Below are 20238 nucleotides of genomic sequence, written 5' to 3'. Positions count from 1 at the left end.
ATGCAACTCCCCTGCAAAACCCCTGCACAGGCAGCAAGGCATCAGGACAAAAAGCCCCCAGCACCCATCGCAGCCAGGCTCCACATTCACCTTTATTGAAGCCCAGGTTGCCGCTCCTGGGCAGGACGCGGTGCGTACAAGGGAAGGAAGAGCCCAAACCCGCTGCTCAGCACCGACAACATGTCCACAAACTCCAACCCAACCAACCAATGCTGTTTGCGATGCCACACATCGTGGCCAGGCAGCCCCTGTCCCCCTGCCCCTCACTCCCTGTCGGCTCCGCGGGCTTGGGCAGGGCAGAGAGGGACAGCGGCTCCTGCGGGATGGAGGAGAGGAGAGCGGGCAGGGACTGGAGAAGGGCAGGATCTGCTGGAGGCGGTGGACGAGATGGAAGGGGGGCAGATGGTTGGGGTGGTTTAGCCCCTGAGGTAAAGCTGGGTTTTCTTGGTCCCCACCCAAAACCACGGACGGATGATCTCCCCGTTGAACAGGGCTGGTGGGAAAGTGAAGATCTCGACCCCACTCTCGGCATTGATGAAAGTCACCAGCCCCTGTGTGCAGTCCAGACAGACCAGGATTCTCCTGGGAACCAGGGACAGGGACAGGACTATGGGAGGAGAGGTAAGGGCTGCAAACTCCCCATTATAGTGCTCTACCGCCCAGATCCCTTCGTTAGGGCTCCTGTCTGCATACCCCTTCCTCCTCACAGACTGCCTGGCCACCCCCACAGCCCACCATGAATCACCTCCAACCTTCCCCTCCACCTCCCAGCAGTGCCTCCCCTCCTTGAACCCCTCCTGGCCCAGCACACAGCACCAAAAATCAAATCTCTTAGGATTGTTGGGCAGGTTCAGCCATCTTCTTTCCTGTGTGGCTCTTCTCAAATCATTCGACAGGACAAGATCGGAATGAGCCGTGTCCGGATCCAGGGTCACCACATCTGCAGGGGACAGGAGGAGCCAGAGCATCAGGGGCAGAGCTCAGTGCTGGGCAGGGTTTCCCCACCCTGGGGCCGGGATCTGCCCCGCGGGGCAGGAGACCGGGCATCTCCTTCCTCCAAAGCATCCCCATCACGGGGCCGGCCCCAGCGCTGCCACGGCTGAGCTCGGTCCCGTGGGAAGAGGCAACGGTGGGGCTGCAGCCCCGGCAGGGAGGAGCGGGATGGGGAGGCAGTGGCTGGGGCTGGGCAGTGCACGCGGTGCCACGGCGGGACATGGCTCCTCTGGGCCCAAGGGTGGAACTCAGAGAGGGTTGGAAAGGCAAGAAAATGGGGCGAGAGAGAGGCTGGGGCCATGGTGCGGAGGGTCTGAGTCACCAAACACACCCAGGCACGGCCAGTCCCTTGCACCGGCCAGCCCAGTTACGCCTCGCACAGAGGGAAAGGGAGGAAAGCGGCACCCAAAGGGGCAACCAACTAGACAATTACCTGGATTTGCAGGAAGCAGAAACTTTCTCCACGCTACAAGGAGAGACAAGAGCTGGTCACATCCCGCAGCCGCTCCCCAGCGGCTCCGGGCAGGAGAGAGGGGCCAGCCCTGGGCTGCTCTCCCTGAGCTGCCCACCCTCCCAGGCACATTACCTTGGGGCTCCCCAGGGCCAGGCGATGCAGGGATGCCGGGCAAGGAGGGAAAGGACCAAGCAGAGAGCTGCGAGAAGAGGACCTCATGCTTTGCTGGATCAAGGCAAAAGTAAAGTTTGATCACACGGGGGCAGCTTCTCATCCCATGGCTGCTCCTGCAAGAGCTTGGGCAGACCCCAAACTCCTTGTCTTTGGGGAGTGGGAAAAGACCCCCTTGCTCCTGGGAAGGGCTCCCTGCCAGCCTGTCCCCCCATCAGCCCAGCCAGGCACGCGGGAGCTAAGTCCCAACTTCAGGAGCCATCCAAAGCCAAGTCCCTCCCAGGGGGGCTCCTTGCCCAGGAGGTTTTGCCGGTGGAAGGGGCCAGAAGGACTCACCCAGCTCTCTGATCAGCATCACTGGAAAGCAAAGGCAGAGGAAGAGGTGGTCAGGAGAGCAGCTTGCTTCATCCGTGGGAACATCTCAAGAGGGTCTCTTGCACCTTCCCACCAGCCACACGGCCCGGCCGTGCTCCCTGCTCTCCCACCCGCACCCCGGGGCCTCTTCCCCTTCCCTCCTTTGCCCAAACACCTTCTTAATGAAGGCAAAACCATTGCTCGCACACAACCCTCGGGCCCTTCGGCATGCGTCCGTGGGCCAGGGCTCGGCCTCACTCCGCACCGATCCCCCCGCTCCATCCCCGCCATTCCAAACTTACCTTTCCTTCGGAACAGGTAAGCACTGAGGCCGGCGAACACAGCTGAAAGCACGAGGAACACACCCAGAGCTATCATCCAGTGCTGGGCGTTGTGGAAAAAGGGAGCTGAGAAACAAAAAACATCAGGAAAAGGGCTCATTTTACACGGCCGTGTAGGAGGAGAAGAAAAAAAAAAAGAAAAAAACCCCAAACTTGTAGCTCATCAAAACCTTGTCCTGGGAGCCCTGGGCTGAAGGGGACAGAGTCCTCTCTGTCCCACGGAGATACCGATGCTAACCTGAAGCACACCAGGCTCCGGTTGTCTCGGGGGCTAAAACCCATCAGAAGGGGCACAGCCCTCCCGTTCCCCCACACCCCGCACGCTTCACCAGGAGCCCGGCATCAAAGCTGCTCAAAGCAGCGCAGCAAACCCCAGCCCTGCTGCCCGCGCCGCAGGGGCTGGCTGCAGTCGTTGCACCTGAGATGTGCAGGGACGACGCCTGCTCCTGGTCGAGGCGGCTGTTCCTGACCACGCAGGTCCGCTTCCCATCTCCCTTCCCGGTGACAACGATGACATCTTCGATGTCAAACAGGCCCCTCTCATCCGAGGAACGTCTCTGGGCGAGCGAGGGGAGATGCTGACCGCCGGCATCTTTCCACAGCACCGCCGGTTGCGGGTACCAGCCGGACGATCGACACACCACGCGGATGCCTCCGTCCTCGTAAGCCTCCAGAGAGAGGCGAGGGACAGAGCCTGTGGCTGGGGGAAGAGCCCGTGGTTGGGGGTGAGTAGAGATGCACTCAGCTCAAAGGCGAAGACTGGACGCGATGCCAGACACCTCACAGGTCCCCAGGGGGCTGTGGGAGTGGGCACGGCACATGCTCCTCACACCACCAAAACCACCCCGACCTGTGCAGGAACCAGACAGCACTGATGCCAAACGCCCCCACATCTCCCATAAAACAGCCTGGCCGAGGAAGACCAAGCTGCCCAACATCAGCACCTCGAGCCTTCCAGACAACACCCCAGGTCTGCTAGGGCACAAAAAGCAAAGCAAAGCCAAGCCCCAGCTGCTCAGACCTGGGAAGAGGTCTCTTCCCAACTCCAGACACAGCGTTAGGCGCCATCCTTGGCATGGTTGGCAGCCCGGGCTCTGAGGCGAAGGAGCTGCTCAGCAGCTTGTCCCCAATGCCTTCCCAACATCGGGAGGACGCCCTTCACGGACACCGCAGGCACCCAGCAAAGCCCTCGTGTCCATGCAGCTCTGCCCCCAAAAACACCTCCAGCCCCACGTGCGTGCTCCCTCCTGGGGAAGAGCCCCCTCGGACCCGACCTCTTTCAACGGCTCTTGGCCTTCAGCACTTCATCGACAGACGTGAGGATGGGACAGAGGTGCGGGAGGGACACACAGACCCAGGGTCAGCTGGACCATCCCCTGGAAACACCGCACCGGCCACAAACCTGCCACCTCCAGGTCCACTGTAGCTTCTCCATAAGAGTCAGCGTCTTGCACCGTGCAGACGTACTGGCCATCGTCAGAGGGTCTCAACCCAGTAATTCGCAAGTCCAGGATTCCATTGGAGAGACCATCTCTGGCCAACTCTGTCCTGCCAGCGTATTGCTGCATCTGCTCCACATACCGGTCCTCTCCATTTCGGTAGTGGTGCACCGTTTCAGACAACTGGTGCCGCATCCACCTGATCTCGAAGCTCCGAGCATCCATGCCAGGGGACAAATAACATGGCAGCACGACGTCCTCCCCCACGGTGGCACGGAGAAAAAAGGCTGGTCCCTCCACTCTGAACTGAGCTTGGTGATGGAGAAGGACACAGAGACACGGAGATTGTGCATGCGTTAATTTACGGGCATTGCATGGCAAGGGGCGAGCCTGGCGTGAAACCCACCCGCGGCCGAGCTCTGGGCTCAGCTCCCGCCCCATGGCGGCTCCCCTGCCCCACAGCTGCCCCCCGGAGCAGGCAAAAGCCCCCGCCAGCCCTTTAGGATCCCTACCTGATCCCAGCCGGAGGACATGGAGAGCCACAAAAGAAGTCAGGAGGCCCCTGTAGCTCATGGGGAACCACATCCGCGGCGGGAGCTGGAGAAGAGGGTGGGGAAGGGAGGCAGAGGGAGGGCAGCGGGGGGTTACAGCCGCGGGAGAGGGGATGGGGAAGAAGGGCTGCACCTGCCCCCAAAAGAAGCTCCAGAAATCCCACCAAACCGCCTGCACGAGCACCCTGACGTTGGAGGAAACCGTTGCTCCAGGGCAGGACGGGACCACGCGCAGCTCCCCAGTGCAGCCCCCAGCTCTGCCCCGCTCCCCCTCATTCTTCTACACCCCTTACGAGCCTCTGAATTCAGTTACATAGTCTACGTGCCCTGCGGAAAGAGAAGTCACTCACGGGACGGGTACGCGCTGCGAGAGGCACCAGGCTAAAGGCTACACCAAACGTCTCCAACTTACTCCCAGTTTCTGGGTGCAGCACTACTGGCTTTGGAGTGCAGTGAGATAAGGGGAAAACCCCCTTAATCTCCTGCTGACAGCACAGCTCCTGATGTCCCTCGGTGTCATTTGCAGTCCCCTCCTTGGCACTGGCTCCGAGCAGAAAAACAACACTTGCCCAACAAGCCTCTAGACCGGGCTCCTGCCCTGCAGCTCGATGGGGGCTTCCCAGGCAGGGCTGAGCAGGACCTGCCACGCCCCAACGGGGAAATTAAGAGATGGGGTTAATTGCCAGCCCAGCAGCAGCCTGCTTTGTGCTATGCCCGACACACGCCCCGCTTTCGCACGCGGTGCCGCTGCCACACTCGCCCAGCTGCTCCCAATGGCCAACGGAAAAGGCTCTCTGCATGCAAGATCCACGCCACGCAGTCCAAAAGCAGCCAGGCGTCCCCACGAGGGTCCGTCTGTCCGGGAGACCTCATCCAGCGACGCTCTCGCAGAGAGACGCTCTTGCTTTGCGCAGATAAGGCGTTCCTTTTCTGTCATTAGTCGGGATACCTCCGCGGGTGCAGGACACAGCGCCTGTTGCCTTCTGCTCTCTCAGGAGGCCTCTTTCTTGCAGCACTTTCCTTGGTTCGCACTCTCTGAGGATGCCCCAGGCTCCCACGCGTGCTTATCCAGGATGCGCGGGGCTCCTGGGCCGGCAGACATCTTCTGTCGCTCTTTTTCCCCACGATAACCAGGCGGCCTTTAGGGCTGCTGCCGTGGTGGGGGCCCTGGTGGTGTCTCCTGCCGCCCCCATCTCCGGCTGCTCCTGGCGCTGCCCTGAGCAGGTACGATGCTGTCATGTGGCAAAAAGCCAAGCTGCGTTGGAGGTTGAGCGTACACGAGGGGTACGTGCATGGGGAAATGGTCTTGGGGAGCTGCGGCGCAATGGGGCTGTGCCTGGCCCCGCTGTGGGGTGGCTGTGCCCCCCAGGGCTCCCCGTGTGGGACCAGGCACCGAGTCTGCTCTGCTCCCCTTCTCCAGGATGTTCGTAGTGCAAAGAGTGTTGCCGGGTGCAGCTTGGCCACTGGACCCAGCATGGCCACGCTGCTCTGGTACTGGGGGAGCCCAGAAGTGGGCACAGGGCTCCTCCTCCAGATGTGCTCTCCTGCCTGCTCCAGCTGTGGCACCCCGCCACGCTCCAGCTGTGCTCCCCGCAGAGCCCAAAAGCGCCCTGGCAGCGGTGGGATTCGAACCCACGCCCCCAAAGAGACTGGAGCCTTAATCCAGCGCCTTAGACCGCTCGGCCACGCTACCCTGCGGCAAAAACTTGCGCTCCTTATGGGAAACCATCAAACCCAAAACTCGGCGAATTCTGCAAAATTCACAAGGGGCTGGTTTCAAGGGATGGGGGGGGACAGGACGGGGGTCTCAGCCCTGCCCTGCCGCCCTGCGGCTCACACTCCCCTCCTCGTCCCTTTGCCAGCCAAAGGACCGCGCTCTGCGCAGGTGACACCCACGAGGGAGCTGGGGGACAGTTCCCAGATGCCCAGAACCTCCCAGTTTTGGTCTCTTCCCCCAGTTTTCTGCCCAGCTTCTCTTTCCCAACTTACACAAAAACCCTGGCAGCCTTTTATTTTTTTAATGCATTAAATAAACCCTGGAATTTGCAAAGAAACACTGGATGTTTACAGACACTTATCCCGAATGCCCATGATTGTTTTTTTCCTCAAATACAGGTGAATTAAAATTGCATCGGCACCCCCAGGAAAAAAAACTGAAGAGTTTCGTAAGGGAAAAAATTATTGTTTTCTGCAGTGGTCCAGTTGTCATCCGTTTTGGGGAAACACCACTGCTCTAACCCCAACATCCCACCAACGATGGGACCCGAGCTGTGTCCTCCCAGGATTTGGAGGTGGGGACGGGCAGCCGGCTGCCCTCATTCCTGCTCCGCAGCCGGGCAGACCTCGAGGGGCTCGGCGCTGTTCCCTCCCTGGGAACTCCCTTCCTCAGCTACAAGACCCCGGCAGGGGCTGGTCCTCCTGGGCGCGGGTGCAGGCAACCCCTTGCCCCCCACCTTTCAGGCGTGGAGGTCAGCAGCACCCTCCGTACCTTGCACTTCTCAGCAGCCTCCTCAAGCGGAATGGCAGCGTGGGCCTGGCGAGCCTGCGACTCGGCGCAGCGCTGACAGAAGGGGCTTCGGTCCTCCATGCAGAACATCTCCAGGGCTTCATGGCATGTCTCCTTGGGGGGCTCTGCCAGCCGGATTCCAACCTCCTCTCCATCCACCCATCCCTTGTCCTCACCGTCCTTCCCTGCCGGAGGGTGCAGGCAGCACCGAGGGCATCGTGCGACCGTGCCCACGTGGAGCTGGCTGGTGCAAGAGCTGCAGATCCCATGCTTGCACCCTGTCGAGGCCAGCAGAGTCTTGAAGGGCTCCCAGCAAAAGGTGTGCAAAGTCATCTCCCAACATTGCTGAGCTGCCATCGCTCCTCCCAGCAGCTTCCTTTCATTTTCTGGGTCAACATCCAGGGAGGCCAAAGGCTGGCAGGGGGTTGACCACTCAAGAAATGAACCTTTGCCGCTACCAGAGCTCTGGAGGCTTTTCCTGCCCTGGGCTCGATGGGGACATCCCCATCGGCAGCACCACTGCAACCCTGCCTGCTCCGCGTGCTCCACGAAGCACATCTGGAGCAGCCTGAGGGCGAGAGAACATCTGGAGCAGTGCATGATACCACTTCTAGAGCACAGTGTGGTGCCACATCTGGAGCACGCGGAGGGGTGAGACCACATCTGGAGAGCTCTGCCCACTTCTGGGCTCCCCAGTACCAGACAAGCGTGGGCATGATACATCCAGGGGACAAGTTGGACCCAGCCAGACTCTTCCCAGCGACACCCAGGGGAAGGATCCAGTCCAGATCCTTCTCCTGCCTCTGCCCCACCATCCTCCCCCCTCCCTCCATTCTTCTGGCTCCAGAGGATTTTATGGGAACCCATTCTGCGCTCTCCCAATGGGGAGGTGAAGCACCCCAGGGCACCGCGATGAGCGACTTTCACCCCACGCAGGAGCTCCTGCCTTCCCCAAACCTCCCCTGCCTGTCCCTGCAGCTGCAGTGCCCACCGCCCTGCCTCTCCCCACCCTGGGCTCCCTCTCGGACCTCTCTGGGAGACCACCCACCCATGCCAGCCCCTCTGGTGAGGATGCCCAGGATGGGACGTACCTGCTCATGGTGGTCTTGACGTCCTGGAGAAGGGAAGCACAGCAGACTCAGTGCCTGGTCCCACGTGGAGCCACCCCACAGCGATGCCGGAGCCACCGGGACTGGGACACATCCCAGAGCCTGTCCCCACCATCCCACAATTCCAACATGCCCTCGATGCTGGGATCCACAGGAATCCAGACTCATCACAGCCCTCCCCACATGCAGGAACACCCCAAGGCCACCCCACCTGCAGGCACGTCCCCTCCAGCTCCACGATCAGGGGGCTCCAGCCCCAGCTCCACAGGTTCTCCAGCTGCCGGCTGGGGTGCAGGTGGCTCCCCCAGGACCATGTTCCCAGCCTTGTCCTCACGTACCCCACGCGCTAAACCTCCAACGCAGCTCAGCCTTCTGCCAGCTGAGAGCATCCTACCTGCTCAGGACAGCTCCAGGAGATGTGGGGCGGAGGAGCCATGGGGGTCCCCTTATCTCTCCCCCAGCCTTCCCAACCGCGAGCAATGAAATAACGATCCCGCACTCCCGGAAACCCAGTTCCACTTTATTGCACCTCATTTTAAAGCAGGTACCCACAAACAAGCTGTCACAGCCGAGCCAGATTCATCGTGGTGTATTTGGAAGGCGGCAGCATAGAAATCAGATGAGAGACAGCGAGCACGAGGGAGAAATTGGGGAAGGAAATATGTATTTGGAAAACGCTGCATCTGATAAAAGCAGATGATCCAAAGGGACCGAACCTCAGGGGGATGGAGACCCCTCAGTTTCAGGATGGGCTCTTAAAATATTTAAATGTTTTTGAAGGTGGGAAGCTAAAAAGAGGCTTTTTAGCCTCTAAAGGAGGACCTAGATGTTCTCCTCCAGCAGGTTCCCAATGCACGAGCCAAGCTGAGCAGTCCCCAAACCCCACGGCCCTCCATCCCATCGGGGCATCAGCATCCCTGCAGCCACCCCAGGGGCCAGGGACCGAGCAGCCACCGCCGTCCCCCGGCACGGTGCCGCAACCCACCGCGGCACGCCTGGTCCTGAGAACATCTTCCGCCGTTAAGTGTGTTTGGAGGAAGGGTGAAAATTACACTGAAATGCGTTTCTGGGATGGATGGGGCGTGGAAGGGGGTATCCATCCATCGCTGAGGTGGGCACCCAAAGGCACCTTGAAGGCGTTGGGCAAAACAAAGTCACTGACTGGGACCCACCAGCAGCTCCTTGCGGAGATGCGTCCGCAGATGCTTCATCAGGGAAGAGCTGGACATGAAGCACTTGGTGCATTTGGTGCATTTATAAGGTTTCTCCCCGGTGTGGATCCTTCGGTGGATGATGAGGGTGGAGCTGGCCCGAAAGCTCTTCTCGCAGTAAGAGCACCGGTAGGGTTTCTCACCCGTATGGATACGCTGGTGCCTACGGAGGGTGGTGCTCTCCCGAAAAGCTTTCCCGCAGTCGGAGCAGACGTAGGGCCTGGGTCCCACGTGGCTCTTCTGATGGAGGAGGAGGGCTGAGGGGACAGTGAAGCCGATCCCACAGTCGGAGCACTGATAGGGTTTCTCTGCCAAGTGCTTTTTCCGGTGTTGCTTAAAAGACGAGCTTTCAAAGAAGGCTTCCCCGCAGTCGGAGCACGGATACGGGGGCTGGCCCCTGTGGGTCCTGAGGTGGGCTACGAAGGCTGAGTTTTTTGGGAAGGTTTCCCCGCACTCGGGACACTTATAGGTCCCCTCCTCCATGTGAGTCTTGCGATGCTTGCTGAGCGATTTGTTGGCCATGAAGCTTTTCCCGCAGTCGGGGCACTCGTAGGGTCTCTCCCCCGTGTGTATTCGACGGTGGATGACGAGGGTGGACTTGGAAGTGAGTTTTTTCCCGCAGTCCGGACAGACGAAGAACGCGCCTTCCGTGTGGCTCTTGCGATGCTTGTTGAGGGACTTGGTGGCCATGAAGCTCTTCCCGCAGTCGGGGCACTTGTAGGGTCTCTCCCCGGTGTGTATCCTCCGATGGATGATGAGGGTCGAGTTGGAAGTGAGGTTTTTCCCGCAGTCGGAGCACTGGTACGGCCCGTTCTCCAGGTGGAGCTTGCGATGTTTTTTGAGAGTCTTGGTGGAAGCGAAGCGTTTCTCGCAGCTGGGGCATTTGTAGGGTTTCTCCTGGCAGCGAGTCTTCTGATGGTCCTTAAGGGTGGAGCTGCACGTGAAACTTCTCCTGCAGTTGGAGCAGGTGAAGGGTTTCTCCCCCAGATGGACCCTCTGATGCCGGCTGAGGGACGAACCACGGCTGAAGCTCTTCCCACACTTGCTGCAGGCGTGTTTGTGCTGCTCCAGCCGTATTCTCGAGGGGCTCTTGCTATTGGGTTTTCTCCCGTTGTGGCTGGAAGAAGCCGATCTCCTTCCCGAGTGGTGCTTGTGGTGCTCGTAGCCCAGGGAGATGCCACCTTTGGGTTTCCTCGCCGACCCGCTGCGCAGCTCTCCGTCTTCCTCCTGGGAACTGTCCTCCTCCGTCTCGCTCGTCCACCCATCGTCTGCCGGGAAAAGCAGAAAGAAAAAGGAAGGGGATCCACCTCTGCCTCCATCCTGAACGTGCCGGGAGGGAGCTTGAGGAGGGATGGAGAGAAGCACCACAAAATGTGATTGATTTCACCCCTCAATCGTATCTGGCAACACTGATCCAGAAGCAGCAGCATCCCTCTGCCAGGAGAAGTATTTGGCATCTCTGGCTGCTGATGCCCAAATGGGTCCTCACCCCCCTGCAACCCCCTCCTCCCAGTTACACCAGTTTCCAGGATGATCTTGCTTGCTGGAGGCAAGGAGCGATGCCTGGCATCTCTGTTTTGGGGTGGAAAACAAGTCCCTTACCTGAGTAACAGGAGTTGGAGCCAGAGGAGCTCCCGGCATCTCGGCAGCTTCTCCACCGTTTCCTTTTCCTCGTCCACAACCTCAAGAGGGGTCTCGCCAGTTGTTCCTCCTCCTCCTCCTCCGAGCTCTGGATGTCGGGGATCCAAACCTCCTCCCCTTGCTCCAGCCGAGCGAGCAGGTCGGGGTTATACACGGGGAAGCCTGCTCAGGTAGACAGCGGTGGATTACTGGGTAGGTAACAACCGTCTGCGATCCCTCGTTACAGGAGACAGAGGTTTGACCTTAAAACTCATCCCTCTTCAAAAAGAGAAAGAAAATGCAGGTGCTCAGGTCTCTGAGGAGAGAAGCGCCAGCAGGGTTTGCTGAGGGTATCTACAAGAGCTTTCCAGGTGATGGAGAAGGCATCCCAGGGAGTAAGAAGCTTAAAACAGAGAGGAATCAGCCCCAAGACCACTTTTCAAGAAGACAGAAAAGCCCAGTGAGATCAAGAGCAGTTGAGAAAGGCAGAGATCGCCCGTCTGGAAAGACTCGGGGAATGTCGAGCAGGAGGAAGAGGAAGGCTGGAAAAACCCAGGATTAAAACCAGGCGTGCCAGCCGCACGGCTCGGATGCTTCTCGCCCAAGTGACCTGCTCCCTGATTTTACTTCGAGAAAAATCTTTGTTGGGGGCACGGTGGACAAGCCAGGCGCCCAAATTAAGGGGCCACGTCCTGGTTAATCAGACACTCGGGTCTGTTGAACATCAACTCCACGAGCAGGACGTTGGAGAAGGAGCACGCGAAGGAAGAGACGACGCTCGAGGACTGAGCTGCGCGCGAAAGCGTGACTTTTATCCGCTTTGTCAGCGCCCTTCGAGGCTGAGCCGTTGCCATTAATTATTTCTTCAGCTCAGCGTGCCCAGGGGTGGCACGGTCTTCTCATGGGCGTCATCTAGAAAATCAGCAGCAACCTGAAAGGGTTAAGTACTGATGCTACCCAGTCCCAAAATTCAATCAGATTAGAAAAGAGCAAGAAGGACCATAAAAAAATGGGAAACCTGTGGTACGGCGAGATGAAGTTCGTGTTGATTCACCCGATGATCAAGCAACTCTAAAAGCCGCGCGAACCAGACCCCAACGCCTTCCTCACCCACCCAAGCGCCCTAAAAACTCAACTTGAGTCCCCTTTCCATCTTGCCCGCTCCCCTCCTGGACCCACAACTCGTGCCATGGCTGGAGGAGACCTGGGGACTTCTCCATCCCCCAGTGCCCCTTCCCAGGTGGCCAGGAGCTGTCAGGAGAGGGCAGTGTGAGCCCGAAGGAGCCGCCGAGCCCCGGGCAGGACATCCCTCCAGCAGATCGCCTCCCATATTTCAACTCATTTCTGGCAATTTTACTCATGCGTAGCGGGGGGAAGAGCATCCACCTGCCCAGGCCGGGATGCTTGGAGGCCCTCAACGGGCGCCCGAGGGGCTTGGGCGTTGAGGAGAGCCCCCAGTGATGCCACCCGCCTCCTGCTGAGGACGAAGACAGGGCTGAGGCACTTAAACCAAGCTCTCAGCTAAGTTTCAGGGGCAGCATTAATTAAAACCACCCAATTGTAAAGCCTCGTGCACGGAGCAAGCCACGGAAGATGCGCGAGCTGCCTCCCGGAGCAGACCGAGGGAAACCCAACAAGATTTAGGGTCGGTCCCACCGTTCCCGGCATCACCTTCACCTTTCCCGCTATCCGCGTACGTCACCCTTGGAAAAATGGGATTTATCCCAGGAATTGAGGTGGGACGAGCAAACGCAAGGGATTAGGCTCGGGCATCCCGAAGGGGATGGAACCTGGGAGCCCACCACGACTCTCCGACCCACAAAACAAGAAAAACGAGGAGAAAAAGCAGGATTTCGTTTAAAAGGAGCCTTGTTGGTCAAAACGCGGAGCTGCTGGGCAGGGGGCCCTACCTGCCGGGAGGCGGGCGGCGAGCGGCCAGGCCTGCTCGCTGGCGGCCATGGTGGCGATGGTGACCTCCTGCAGGGCCTCGGGCACCTGGGGGGATGAAATGAATTAAATGGGCAGCGAGGGGGCAGCGGTTGAAAAATGTAAAAAATAAAAGTGAAGACCGAAAATTAAAAAAGACAAAGAGGAAAAAAAAAAAAAAAAAAAATGCAAAGAACCAAAATAAAAAAATCACAAGGTAAAAACGAAAAATAAAAAATGGTAAGAACTAAAACAAAAAAAAAGGTAAGAACTAAAACAAACAAACAAAAAAGTAAGAACTAAAACAAAAAAGAACTAAAAAAAAGAACTAAAACAAAAAAAAACCCAAAAGAACTAAAACAAAAAAAAGAACTAAAAAACAAAGGTAAGAACTAAAACAAAAAAAACCAAAAGAACTAAAATTTAAAAAGTAAGGAAACAAAGTAACAAGTAAAATTAAAAAAAGGCAAAGTAAGAAATAAAATTTAAAAATGAAGTAAGAAAATTTAAAAATACGAAATAAAAAACAAAGTAAGAAATAAAATTAAAATACAAACTAAGAAGTAAAATAAAACCCAAAGAACTAAAATAAAAAAACGAAGTAAGAAATCAAATTAAAAAAAAGAAATAAAATTAAAAAAACAAAGTAAGAACTAAAATTAAGTAAGAAATAAAATAACAAAGTAAGAACAAAAAGAAAAAGCAAAGTAAGAAATTAAAGAGTGGGAAATAAAGTTAAAAAAACCAAAGTAAGGAATTAAAAAAAAGTAAGAAATGTTTTGAAAAAGCCAAGTCAGAGCTGAACTTTTACAAATAACTACAAAACCGAAGCAAATCCGAAGGGGAAGGGGAAGCCCCCGCCGCCCCCGGCCCCACCTGGGCCGGCTCCAGCGCAGCCATGGCCGGGCTCCGCGCCGCGCATCCCCCGCGCTACCTGCGCGCCCGCCGCTGCCTCCGCGGGGCGGGGAGGGGAGGGGCGGCCCCGGGCGGGGCGGGGCGGGGGCAGCGCCCTTCCCACGCCTCCCCCCTTCCCCCCGCTTTCCCCGCTTTTCTCCTTTCCCCTTTTCGCCCCCTTTCCCCCTTCTTTTCCCCCCTTCCCCCTCCTTTTCACCCCCTTTTTCCCCCTCCTTTTCGCCCCTTTTTCCCCCCTTCTTTTCCCCTCCTTTTCGCCCCTTTTTCCCCCCTTCTTTTCCCCTCCTTTTCGCCCCTTTTTCCCCCCTTCTTTTCCCCTCCTTTTCGCCCCCTTTCCCCCCTTCTTTTCCCCTCCTTTTCGCCCCTTTTTCCCCCCTTCTTTTCCCCTCCTTTTCGCCCCTTTTTCCCCCTTCTTTTCCCCTCCTTTTCGCCCCTTTTTCCCCTTCTTTTATCTTTTCGTCCTTTTCCCCCCTTTCCCCCCTCATCTTGTCCCTTTCCCACTTTTTTCCCTTTTTGCCCCTTTTTCCCCTCTTCCCCCTTCTTTTTCCCTTTTCCCCTGCTTTTTACCCTTTTCCCCCCTCGTCTTGCCCCTTTCCCCCTTCTTTTCCCCCCTTCTTTTTCCCTTTTCCCCTCCTTTTTACCCTTTTTCCCCCCTCGTCTTGCCCCTTTCCCCCTTCTTTTCCCCCCTTCTTTTTCCCTTTTCCCCTCCTCTTTTTCCCTTCTCCCCCTTCCCCCCTTGTTTTGCCCCCTTCCCTCTTCTTTTTTCCCTTTTTGCCCCTTTTCCCCTTCTTTTTCCTTTTTTCCCCTTCTCTTCCCCCCTTCTTTCTCACCTTTTTCTTCCTTTTTTTCCTCTCCTTTTTTCCTTTTCCCTTTTTTTTTTTTGTAGCCACAGTGCCTGAAATTTCCCTTCAAAAATAAGAAATCTGGGGGCTGAGAAACGCAGGTCAGAGCCCAAAATCCGCCCTGGCCGAGGAGGGAAGAGCTAAAAGCTGAGGAATTGGGGGCAGCCTGCCCGGCTCGGGATATATTGCTCTTATTTTAAAGCTAAAACGGGGGGTTATTCCCACACCTCTGGTCCGACAATGAAAATATCCAAAGTAAAGGAAAAAATGAAGAAAAACAAAAAACCTCTTTGAAGCCATTTTTTCCTGTCCCTGTGGGATCGCAGCAAAAACTCCCTAAGGAAATTCATTGACTCTCTGCAAGAAAAAAAACAAAATCAATCCTTAAAAAAAAAAAAAGGCATTTTTTTCTGTCCCAAATTTTTCCTAAAAAAAAAAAAAATAAATGACATTGCTCAAATTTTGTTGAAAAACCCTTAAATTTCGGGCGGCAAGAGGGAGGTTTTCAGTCGCATTGTGGAGTTAAAGGGTTATTTGGGATTCCCCCCCTCCTCAGTTTTAACACCTTCAGCAGGCGCCGACCCCTTTTTTCCTGGGAAAAAAAATAAAATAAAAAGGAAAATCCCCCCCAAGTTTGTCTGGGGAAGCGCCGTCATTTCTTCCTCGCCCGCGGTTTCCCACCGGCCCCGGGTCCCCCCCCGCCACCTGAACCAAACAGGGCCCATTTTCAGATTTTTTACTCAAATTTAGGAACAAAACATCCTCGGGCGCTTCCAAAAGTGAGAAAACAGCATAGAAAACTATTTCCCTCTAGATATACATTCCTTAGGCAGCGGTTTAATCACATCTCGTCCGCCTCAAACGGCATAAAATTGCAGCTGCAGAAAGACTAATAAATAATAATGTAATAATCAGTATTAATATTACACAAGTATAATAAAATAGAATGTAATTATATAATAAAGGAATTAAAAATACCGATACCAGTGAAATAATAAAACTTAAATATATAACAACATAAATAATAAATAACTTTTCATCATCCTACGTTCTCGTCATCAATAAACGCTTCATTCACCACGTGAGCAGCTTTTCCACTTGTTTACCCCAAAATTAAATTTAAGAAAGCCTCCCCATCGTTTATCTTTCAAAACACAGCACTTTCTTCATTAAATAAATTAATTTACCCAAACAAACAGGTGCGGACAAGGTTTGGACTGGTTTCTCCCCAGCCGTTTTCAGCCATTCATAGGACATTTCTCCCTCCTCCAGCCCTGAGGTCATGGTTGCATCATGCCCGTGCTCGTTAGTCGCGAGTCCTGATTCGCTGTCTTTGGGTTGGGCTCCTGGATCAAAAACTCAGAGTCCGCGGAGGAGCATCAAGCCACCAAGCCTTCCCTGGTGGGACGAGAGAGAGAACAGCAACGAGCAGATCCACGGTCAAGGGGATGGAGGAGGTAGACCTCCAAGAGGAGCAAGACAGCAGAAGACTTCCCAAGACTGAAAATCAAACCCAAGCCCATCCCGTCCTGCTCTGGGATGGTTTGAGGCGTTCTCCTCCCCGGAACAGGGCTGGAGACCTTCATCTGGTGGAGAGCGTGTCCCGATAGAGACGCTTCTCCTTGCTAAAAGCGTGGGAGATGGCATCTAGGCGTGACCAGGCATCTCATGGGTGGAAAGGACAACTCGCGCCCCATCGCTCCACTCATCGGCTCCTCTTACATCCGTGGGTGGAGAGCTGGTGGTGCAGGAGTCCATCCTGGAGATGCTCATCCCTGGGGAAACGGGGCTCCCGTGGGCATCCCTGAAAATCAAAGCCACCGGGAAGAGGGAGCTGGTTTGGGGGGGGCTGGAGAAGGGACATGATGAAGCAAGACCTTCCTCATCAGGGTGGATGGGGGGTGTAGGGCACGAGAGAGGACCCGGGATGGGAAAGGGGGAATCACCCACCGAAAGGAATCAACGCCCAGAGAATACGGGTCAAAAAAAGGGAATTTGAGCTCTGCAAAATGCCCGTTTGCCTGTGTCTCGCTGGAAAAACTCCTCCTCTTCCCTGAGGGGGGAAAAGAAATAAATCCACCTTATCAGCCCTGCTATCCGGGACCACCCCGCGGGTGCCAACTGCCCTTTCTTCCCCAGATCACCCATCCGATACAGCCCCCATCCCGCCGGGAGCCTCCCGAGGCCACCCCAGGGTGGAGGGGAGGGGTCTGCGCTGCTCCCCCCCGTTTAGGCAGTGGGAGCCCGCAGAGGTCCCCTGCTTGGATCAGTTCCCTTTTTTCAGGGGGAAAACATCCACAAGAGCTGCGATGCTGGGGTTATTCCCTTTTTTTCCCCAGCTTTTTGCTGTTTTCCGTGCTCACGTGAGCAATGAAAATTGAGATTTCCCCCCACTCCCCCTTTCTGGGGTTATCCCAGAATCCCTCTGGGGTGGGGGGGCTTCCCCCAGGGATACCCCAGAAGCTTCAGCTTCATCAGCAGAAAGGATGGGCTGCATCAAGGATGCCTACCCCCCAAAAAAAAGGATCTTCTCCCCCCATCCCAAGAGGATGGCTTGGGGCAGAGAGGGGCTGCACAGCCCTGCCAGGCTCCCTGGCCTCCAAAGATATCCCAGAAAGCATCTCCCGGTGGGGAAAATCACCTTCCCACCCTCCTTGGACACCTCAGAGACATCTTGTGGGTGCTACAGATGTCCCACGCTTGGCCAAGGTGAGACCATCCCCACGTTGCCCTGACCTGAGCCCTTCACCCCTTTGGGAATGGAGGGAATTCCCCCGGGAGCCAGCCCCAATCCTGCCCATGGCTCCGGTCTGCGCAGGGCACCGGCACAGCGTCACGGTGGCCATGGGGAACCTCAAACCCCTCCAAGGCTGGTGGTCACGGCACCTTGGCGGCGACTTCTCCAATGGCCGCACCCACCTCCTGCCTGCAGCCGGTCCTCTCTTCCCACCTCCGCCGTTTCTGGTCTCGAGGAATCATTTTTGCAGCCAAGGAGAAGACCTGAGCGGAGGAAAACCCCTCCAGAAGCTCCTCCTGGAGAAGCATCATGTTCAGTAGTTGCAGTTGGGGCACTCTCAACCCAAACTGTTAGTGTGGACCACGCAAAATCCCAAATCACCCAACGTTTCTTTCGCTGAGGCTTTAAACCTCTTTTCCCCCTTTTTCCATCCCATCCCAGCCCTGGTGCCTGCTCAGGCCCCACAGCTTTCACCAACTTCCTCACAACTCTTCCTCATCGCCTCCTTCTTCACCGAAAAGGTCATAAATTTCAGTTTGTCGGCCCAGCAGCACACAGGGCTCAACTGCTCCCTTCTTATCGCAACAGCCCCTCTAAGCAGAAAGACATCCTCTGCCGATTTAAACTAACAAAAAATCAGGTATTTTGGCGTATTTTCTCACTAGCTCCATGCCCGTATAACGTCATGGCTCTTGCGTATCCAGGCCAGCTCACGGAGGAGCTCTGGATGTCTTGGACACTTAGCAAAAAATAAGGAGCATGAGCCAGCTGGACATCGGTTGGTTCAGGCGTGTCCAGCGGAAGCGATTCCTCGTGGGTTTTGGGATGGTTTTCCCAAGGGAATGCGGTGGGTAGAGGTTGCTCCAGGGTGGGCAGCTGGTGGCACCTCGGGGCTACCCCGAGATGTTGAGGATGAGCACGGCACGGGGGGCTGGGACCCTTGGGTGGGCAAACCTGGGTCTTTGCAGGGATGCAGGAGCATCAGGGATGAAGGGAAAGCTGGGAGGAGACCCCTCCCCTCCAGAGAGCTGGGATGCGGGAAGAGCCCCCGCCCCGGGCAGCGAGGATGGGGACAGGGTGCGACATTTAACGCCGAATTCAACAGCACCTTCCCGTCCCCCGTAGCAGATTCCTCTCGGTTGACCCACCGCGTTGCATCGCCGGGTCTCCCATCCCAGCTCCAAAAGGTCCGCGCCAACGCGGCGGATCAATCCCCTTGGGCATCACAACCACAACGCAGCATCATAAACTATCCCGGCGCAACAAATGCCTTTATTCCGCCACGGATAAGGCAAATTTAATTTGCTCTTTCAGACCCCGTAACTCTTATTAACGTATTTATCAGCGTATTCATAGCAAGATGCTGCAGCGAGATCTTCACCCAAAGCACGAGGAAAGCCTTCCATAATTACATCCCTTCCTTGGTGACAATTAATTAATTAGTACCAAGCCAAGAGAAACCCTTTCCCACCTACCGGAGCTGGGTTTGGCCGAGTGTTTTGGGATGTGTTTGCCCTTTACGGAGCATCCCATGGGGTCTCCAAACCGTGACCCAAAAGCCACACTCCCACGTCCACGGTGGCTTCATCCCCTTGCTCTGGTTGCAATTTAGGGACACGCAGCATGTGCAAGGGGGGGTGACCTGCACCAGGGAGGGAGATGGGGGCTGCAGAGCACCCGCACCCCTAAAACCCCTTCCCCGCCTCCCACCGAACACCCCCAGCCCCCAGAACAGGGCTGATGCAGCCAAATGACTCATTGGGAGTAAAACCCGGGATGCTCTAACCCCCAAATGCACCCCAAAGATGGGGGTTTGGGGGAGGTTCTCTGCCAAAGCCCCAAAGCATCCCAGGGACCCCGGCAGCTCCAGGGCCGGGATCCACCCCAGGGACCCCAGCACCTCCAGGGCTGCAGGGCTGGGATCCACCCCAGGGACCCCAGCACCTCCAGGACCGGGATCCACCCCAGGGACCCCAGCACCTCCAGGGCTGCAGGGCTGGGATCCACCCCAGGGACCCCAGCACCTCCAGGACCGGGATCCACCCCAGGGACCCCAGCACCTCCAGGGCTGCAGGGCTGGGATCCACCCCAGGGACCCCAGCACCTCCAGGACCGGGATCCACCCCAGGGACCCCAGCACCTCCAGGGCTGCAGGGCTGGGATCCACCCCAGGGACCCCAGCACCTCCAGGACCGGGATCCACCCCAGGGACCCCAGCACCTCCAGGGCTGCAGGGCTGGGATCCACCCCAGGGACCCCAGCACCTCCAGGACCGGGATCCACCCCAGGGACCCCAGCACCTCCAGGGCTGCAGGGCTGGGATCCACCCCAGGGACCCCAGCACCTCCAGGACCGGGATCCATCCCAGGGACCCCAGCACCTCCAGGACCGGGATCCACCCCAGGGACCCCAGCACCTCCAGGGCTGCAGGGCTGGGATCCACCCCAGGGACCCCAGCACCTCCAGGACCGGGATCCACCCCAGGGACCCCAGCACCTCCAGGGCTGCAGGGCTGGGATCCACCCCAGGGACCCCAGCACCTCCAGAACCGGGAGCCACCCCAGGGACCCCAGCACCTCCAGGGCTGCAGGGCTGGGATCCACCCCAGGGACCCCAGGACCGGGATCCACCCCAGGGACCCCAGCACCTCCAGGGCTGCAGGGCTGGGATCCACCCCAGGGACCCCAGCACCTCCAGGACCGGGATCCACCCCAGGGACCCCAGCACCTCCAGGGCTGCAGGGCTGGGATCCACCCCAGGGACCCCAGCACCTCCAGGACCGGGAGCCACCCCAGGGACCCCAGCACCTCCAGGGCTGCAGGGCTGGGATCCACCCCAGGGACCCCAGCACCTCCAGGACCGGGATCCATCCCAGGGACCCCAGCACCTCCAGGACCGGGATCCACCCCAGGGACCCCAGCACCTCCAGGGCTGCAGGGCTGGGATCCACCCCAGGGACCCCAGCACCTCCAGGACCGGGATCCACCCCAGGGACCCCAGCACCTCCAGGGCTGCAGGGCTGGGATCCACCCCAGGGACCCCAGCACCTCCAGGACCGGGAGCCACCCCAGG

The 20238-nt window shown here is 57.2% G+C and overlaps 2 protein-coding genes and 1 non-coding gene across 10 annotated transcripts; all 3 read right to left on the bottom strand.

Annotated features, from left to right (window-relative positions):
• Positions 1-71: 71 nt before the first annotated feature.
• Positions 72-6079, bottom strand: LOC148052472 (butyrophilin subfamily 1 member A1-like). Of its 8 annotated transcripts, none has more exons than XM_087729967.1 (9): positions 4654-6079; positions 4265-4349; positions 3716-4063; positions 2732-3013; positions 2275-2379; positions 1955-1975; positions 1580-1672; positions 1427-1459; positions 72-940 (listed from the first exon to the last, which is right to left on the bottom strand). In XM_087729967.1, exons 2-9 carry the CDS (start codon positions 4335-4337, stop codon positions 417-419), a joined length of 1479 nt encoding a protein of 492 aa, XP_087586093.1. In that variant the 5' UTR covers positions 4338-4349; positions 4654-6079; the 3' UTR covers positions 72-416. The 8 variants fall into 8 exon arrangements, with proteins under 8 accessions (XP_087586093.1, XP_087586098.1, XP_087586092.1 ...); XM_087729972.1 differs by having other exon boundaries at positions 3716-4058; XM_087729966.1 differs by having other exon boundaries at positions 4265-4630; positions 4716-6079.
• Positions 5915-5996, bottom strand: TRNAL-AAG (transfer RNA leucine (anticodon AAG)). Its single transcript has one exon. It is a non-coding gene; the product is annotated as a tRNA-Leu (tRNA).
• A 950-nt stretch (positions 6080-7029) lies between the features above and the next one.
• On the bottom strand, positions 7030-13761 carry LOC104011849 (uncharacterized). The gene is made up of 3 exons (XM_087729910.1): positions 12660-13761; positions 10732-10932; positions 7030-10397 (listed from the first exon to the last, which is right to left on the bottom strand). The coding sequence occupies exons 1-3, from the start codon at positions 12706-12708 to the stop codon at positions 9073-9075; spliced, it is 1575 nt and encodes a 524-aa protein (XP_087586036.1). The 5' UTR covers positions 12709-13761; the 3' UTR covers positions 7030-9072.
• Positions 13762-20238: the final 6477 nt, after the last annotated feature.

Source organism: Nipponia nippon, unplaced genomic scaffold, assembly GCF_047370975.1.
Source record: "Nipponia nippon isolate SJK-2023a ecotype South Korea unplaced genomic scaffold, ASM4737097v1 scaffold_47, whole genome shotgun sequence".
Lineage (NCBI taxonomy): Eukaryota > Metazoa > Chordata > Aves > Pelecaniformes > Threskiornithidae > Nipponia > Nipponia nippon.
Note: the sequence above shows the minus strand (reverse complement) of the source record. Positions and strands in the feature narration are given on the sequence as shown.

Coding starts and splice junctions, on each gene's coding strand:
- LOC148052472 (XM_087729967.1), bottom strand. CDS start 4,337: ATGTGGTTCCCCATGAGCTACAGGGGCCTCCTGACTTCTTTTGTGGCT. Junction 2,380..2,731: donor GTCGTCCCTGCACATCTCAG/GTGCAACGACTG, acceptor TTTGTTTCTCAG/CTCCCTTTTTCCACAACGCC. Junction 941..1,426: donor TCTGCTTCCTGCAAATCCAG/GTAATTGTCTAG, acceptor TGTCCCCTGCAG/ATGTGGTGACCCTGGATCCG.
- LOC104011849 (XM_087729910.1), bottom strand. CDS start 12,708: ATGGCCGCCAGCGAGCAGGCCTGGCCGCTCGCCGCCCGCCTCCCGGCA. Junction 10,933..12,659: donor CGCCGCCCGCCTCCCGGCAG/GTAGGGCCCCCT, acceptor CTACCTGAGCAG/GCTTCCCCGTGTATAACCCC. Junction 10,398..10,731: donor CTCCAACTCCTGTTACTCAG/GTAAGGGACTTG, acceptor TTTTCCCGGCAG/ACGATGGGTGGACGAGCGAG.